This window comes from Geotrypetes seraphini, chromosome 8 (assembly GCF_902459505.1).
Source record: "Geotrypetes seraphini chromosome 8, aGeoSer1.1, whole genome shotgun sequence".
NCBI lineage: Eukaryota > Metazoa > Chordata > Amphibia > Gymnophiona > Dermophiidae > Geotrypetes > Geotrypetes seraphini.
In genome coordinates, this window is record NC_047091.1 from 99,477,529 (window position 1) to 99,483,528 (window position 6,000).

The 6,000-nt window shown below is 39.2% G+C and overlaps 1 protein-coding gene across 3 annotated transcripts in view; it reads left to right on the forward strand.

Moving 5' to 3' along the window:
- The window catches only part of PIK3R2 (phosphoinositide-3-kinase regulatory subunit 2), a 133,843-nt gene extending 128,881 nt beyond the window's left edge, over positions 1-4,962 (forward strand). For all 3 annotated transcript variants that reach the window (XM_033956885.1, XM_033956883.1, XM_033956884.1), the window contains exon 16: positions 3,140-4,962. In XM_033956885.1, the coding sequence (XP_033812776.1) occupies positions 3,140-3,329 (190 nt within the window). In that variant the 3' untranslated portion in view covers positions 3,330-4,962. The remainder of the gene's footprint in view (positions 1-3,139) is intronic.
- Positions 4,963-6,000: the final 1,038 nt, after the last annotated feature.

Genomic DNA, 6,000 nt, shown 5'->3' on the forward strand with positions numbered 1-6,000 from the left:
ATGCAGAGGGGTGGAACCAGGATTTACTCAGCCTCTGGCTTTAAATCTTTCCTAGACCCGTCTTGGTGACCCATAGAGCTAGTTGTATCTCCACAGTGAATATGCACAAGATTGTATGGCTCTTATTGTACAGCCTTGAAATGTAGAGGAGAAGATAGGTATTGAGGGATGGGAGCAATATATAGCCTAAGCGAGATCGAGATGGTCTATGAGAACAATATTGAATAGAGACTATAGATTGCAAGTGTCTGCAGTTACCAGCCATTAGAAGTAGTCTTGGCTGGTAACCTGCATGTGGGCTATCGTTGATCGAAATGTCTCTTTTTATTTTTATCTTTATTTGAACTATATATAAATATAAATCTTTTTTTCTTTTTCTATTACTTCTGGATGGCTCCCCTTCCTGTTTTCCGTGTCTGCCTCTGCAATCCACCCGGGCGGAAACAGGAAGTTGCGTCATTGGCAGATGCGGAAAGCAGGAAGGGGAGCCGCGGGCGATGTAGCTGAATCACTGCCGAGACCGGCAGTTTTTTCAGCTTCATGGAAGGTAAAGGGAGAGAAGGCTGGGAACATGCTGGGCCACGGGGACTATCCAGAGCCTTGGCACCAGGCTGTGAGAAGGGAAGTTCCCAGACCATGACTCCCAGGCCAAGAACACGCCCCTCATGGCTGGCACCCGGGGTGGACGGCCCCCCCCCCCTTGGTACGCAACTGGTTCTATCTAAAAAATTTTTGTAATGACATACATTTGCTGAAGGAAAATAAAACCAAGCAGTTCTTTGAATATTTTTCTTAGAAATAAAAAAACTAAAATGAAAAACAAGGTAAGCCGGTGCTAAGCCAAATAAAACTTTAAAACAAATGCATCCAAATTTAAATAGCACTCTAGCCTCAAACGGTAGCCAGTGAAGCTTTTGATAATATATACTGATATGATTGTGTTTTTTCAGATTAAAATTCAAACAAATAGCTGTATTTTGTATGATTTTTAGTCGGCTACTAGTTATTTTATATGATCCCAGATAAATAACATTACAATAATCTAATATTGAAAGGATTGAAGATTGAACCAGGAATTTAAATGATATAAAATCAAAATATTTCCTAATAGTACGCAGTTTCCAGAGGACAATAAAACATCTCTTAACCAGAGAATCTGTATGGGCCTTAAAAGGTAAGGACCGATCTAAAATAACCCCTAAAATTTTCAGCGTAGGAGATATCGAATAAGATTGACCGTTTAGAAGTAAAGTTGTTTCAGTAATTTTTTCATTAGGACTAGCTAGAAAGAATTTTGATTTGCCCGGATTTAATTTCAATCTAAATGTAGATGTCCAAATTTCCACTTGTGTATGAATAAAAGCTATATAATTTAACACTTCTGAAGTGAGTTCGGTTAGAGGGATGAGTATTGAAATGTCATCTGCGTAAATATAAAATTTTACCTTTAAACTATGTAATAAATAGCATAAAGGTGCTAGGTAAACATTAAATAAAGTTGGAGAAAGTGGTGAACCCTGAGGGACTGAACTTTCATTTACCCATCAGATAGAGTATTGACCAGCACTGACTACCTGGTAAGACCTATTTATCAAAAACCCTTTAAAACCAATTCCATACCCTACCTGAAATTCCAATGGAATCCAAGCATGCTAATAATATATCATGGTCAACTAAGTCAAAAGCACTACTCAAATCCAGTTGTAGAATAATTGCGCTTGAACCCGATTTGAATAGGCTATGGATATGATCTACTATTGAAGCTATAACTATTTCAGTGCTATATCTTGAATGGAAACCAGATTGAAAATTATGTAAAATTTCAAATTTATCTAAATAATTCACTAATTGCACATTTACTTAACTTTCAATCACTTTTGTAAATAAGGGACTAGAAGCGACTGGTCTGAAATTGGATATATTAGTTATAATTTATTTCGTATCCTTTATAATAGGGGAGATTAAAATCTGACCAATCTCACTTGGAAATGACCCAGCCACTAATAATGATACAATCCAATCAAAAAGTTTTGATTTTACAGTGAGCGGAGCATTTCTCATTGCAATTGGAGGACAATCATCAAGTTGGCAATTCTTTTTTGCATACTTAGAAAATAAGTTACAAAACATTGCCCAATCAGGAAAGTTGAATTGGGACCAGGACATATCTGCCCTGATTCCCTCATTTGATTGGGATGAAAAGAATTCAAAATTTGCATACAAAGCTGAATCTATGTGAGTTCTTAAATTATGGATCTTAGCTTCAAAGTATTGAGCTAAAGCCTCTGCTGATGGTGGACTTTCTAACCTTGATCTTGTTTTAGATTCTGTATTAAAGAGATTATTAACTAATTTAAATAACTCTTTACTATTTACATTGGATTTTCCTACTTTCTGACATAATATTTGGTTCGTTTCTCCCTAATCAAGGTTTTATAATTCCTTATCTCTAATTTCCATATTGATTTATTTTCCACCTTGCCTGATCTTCTCCAAATTTTTTCCTCCTTTCTCGGTGCCATTTTATAAGAAATGTTGATATTAAAAGCTTACTTCCAATGTGTCTTTACAAGCTTACTTCCAGCATGTCTAGAATTGAGCGTGAATACAGCTGTAAATTTTTGAATAGTGTGTGGTGGAAGTCAGTGGTTACTGCAGTTCATTCCATTTCATGTGAATCTACAAAGATGCTTATAAATGCACCCTAGTGGGTTGGATTTGGAGGTGGGGGTCTAATTTGTGAACCGTTGTATTTCAAGTTCTGATGGCTTGTGAATAAAGCTTCTAAGTTGGAAAAATGAAAGCACCCTAGTGCAGTTCTCAAACCTGGCCCCTTCTCCTTGGATGTGTTTGAATTGGCATTCCTGTAGAGGTGGCAGTCTGAAGCCCTCTCTCCCACTCCTCTTACTTGAGGAGAAAGGAGCACCAGCCAGTGATTGTTGGCCAGAATGAGGGGGGAGGGTGCAGGGTGTACATATATTTGGTTTCTGGAAGGGAGCCTTGGTCAGTAGACCCTGTCCTGAGGACTGTTACTATGGTAGTTGAGAATAGTGGTAAGGGGGATTGCAGGGGTGGAGATAGAGATGGGGATGACTAAGATAACCAAAGTAGTAAAAATAACTTTCCTACCTTCCTTTAGGGTCGACGGTGACACAAAACACTGCATGATATACAAGACAGCCTCGGGATATGGCTTTGCTGAACCATACAATCTCTACGCTTCCCTGAAAGACTTGGTCCTTCACTACAAACACGTCTCCCTGGTACAGCACAATGACTCTCTCAACGTCACCCTCTCCTACCCTGTCCTGTCCCAGGCGGCCAGATGAGTGATTTAGCCTGTAGCATGGTACTGCTCAGCAAGATGGCATTGATCTCGGAGAGGGAGTCACTTTGGAGGAAGAGAGTTGTTCCTACTTGGTTTCCAGCTTCAAATACTCATATTGGACATGAATGTGGTATCTATTCATCAAGAAGCATCAAAGATTCTTCTGGTTTTATACATATATAAATATATTTTTAAAATCTGCTTTGAGGGATTTTCTCCCTCTCCTCTCCCACTGAGTTAAGATGAGTTGGTAACTTCTGGGAAATATGTTCAATAGAGATCACTAAAGCTATCCTTGAATCTTTGTAAATGGGAGGATGGTTTGTTTGCTTTGGAAGGAAGCATTTTATCCCTAGGAGCTCAGTTTAGAAAACAATCTTTCAGCTGATATTGGTTGAATCTTCTCTTTGCTTTTTCCTGCTATGAGAAAATGAAGGGAAAAAATGCAGTCCTAGCGGGGAACTCGTACGTAACATAATTTGAAGGGACTTAGACCAGTTTGTGGCACTTTGCTGAAATTTACTTTTAGAAAATGGGAAATGTGAAAGGGGAAGGGGGATTCATTTTTAGCTTTTGAGGGTGGAGGTGGGTACGGTTTCTCCCATTCGTAGGCTGGGCCCCTTCCCCCCAGGAGGGTTTGCCAGGCAGAATTTCATCAGCATAGAATTGGATTCCAGTGATCGTGTTTCATGTAATAACCAACTGCAACACCAGCATTTAACATTGTGTAGTACCGCCACCTTGCCCACCACTGCCAATGCTGGCTGCTTTGGATGGGTCTTCACGGTATGAAAATGGGCTTTTAGATAAATGCTTTCACTCAGTATTTTTAAATCGCAGTTGAGTGGAATAGCGGATGGCTTTTCAGTTATCGCAAACGTTGAATTTTTCTATAAACTAAATATATACTGTATATATTATATACAGACGCACGTGTTACACGACTAGTTAAGAGCTATCTCATGTGTTCAGGTGGCATTATTTCAGAGATCTGTCTGACTTTAATCCTTGTTAGAGTTGCTTTAGTAATTGTCAGTGTATAAAAAGGGTTTGGTTGGGGGGAAGTATCCCCCCTTCCCAAAAAAATTGTTAAACTTGAAATAATCATAGCTGTGGCAAGTGACTTCTCTCTTTCAGGCAGAAGACAGGTTTTTTTTTTAAATCTCCTTGGCTGTGTTGGGGTTGGTAGAGTCAGGGGTATGTACAATTTAGGTTGGTGTACCATTAGAATTATTAGAATTGATATTAACAAATACATTCTATAAATGGTGCTCAAAATTTGGTGCTGAACAGTATTCTGTAATGGGGGTTCCAGGATTGACACCCTTTATAGAATAGCATGTAATGCCTGGGATCTGCACTCATAAGAGCATAAGAATTGCCATACCGGGACAGGTCCATCAAGCCCAGTATCCTGTTTCCAACAGTTGCCAACCCAGGTCCCAAATACCTAGCTAGATCCCAAGTAGTAAAACAGATTTTTAGGGTGCTTATCTTTGGATTAAGCAGCGGATTTCCCCAAGCCATCGCAATAATGGCCTATGAACTTCTCTTTTAGGAAATGATCCTAACCATTTTTAAACCCTGCTAAGCTAACTGATTTCTCCACATTCTCCAGCAGTGAATTCCAGAGTTTAATTACACGTATGAAGAAATATTTTCTTCACTCTGTTTTAAGTCTACTACTTAGTTGCTTAGTAGCTTCATTGCATGCCCCCTAGTCCTCATATTTTTGGAAAGCAATTCACATCTACTCTTTCCACTCTACTCAATATTTTATACACGTCTATCATATCACTCCTGAGCCATCTCCTCTCCAAGTTGAAGAGCCCTATTTGCTTTAACCTTTCCTCATAGGGAAGTAGTCCCATCCCTTTTATCATTTTCATCTTCATTCTCTGTACCTTTTCTAATTCCATGAGGAGTTACACCAACTGAAACCAGGTATAAATCCTGACACACAAATTGGATGTGGATACACTAAATTCCTTAACCCTGCGCACATTTGAAAGGAATGCCCCTGACCTAACTATGCCTCTTTGCAGATCCACAGGGAAACTTTTGGGCACTATTCTATAAATGGGGGGTATTTTTGTGCAGGTTTGCCATTTCTGCCTCGTTTTGTGCCTTGCATTAGTTAGAACGCTTTTCCCACACCTAATATTAAGCCCCTTGTGTGGAATTTCCCCCTAAGCGCACATGTGTGCGCACCTGTCTGGATATACACCCAAACTGCTGTCTCAGCCTGTAAGGAAATTTTGATATCATCATCCCTCGGTGCATCTGGGATCACCTTTTTTTGTGCAGGGGGAGGAGGGAGGGAACATTTAAAATTGCATTTGATGTTGGGGACGATTGATGTGAGTGACATGAGAAGGTTAAAATGACTCAAGTTGTTTAGATATATATTTTATACCTCAATCATTCATTAAGCAGGAAGTGGAATAGATAAAAAGAAGTATGGGGTTGTAATTGAGAACATTTAATTGTACTAAGATGCTTATGATCTCGGTCATCTTCAGCTCGAAAGAAGGATTGGTCCCACTTGTAGGTTTGGGCTTCCTTGTATTATTTTGCCTATTTAGAAGGTCAGAAGTTCTTTGCATATATCCCGTAGTAGAGAATGACACGAGGACAAATTTTTTCCTGTCCCCAAGGGAACTCATTTTCAC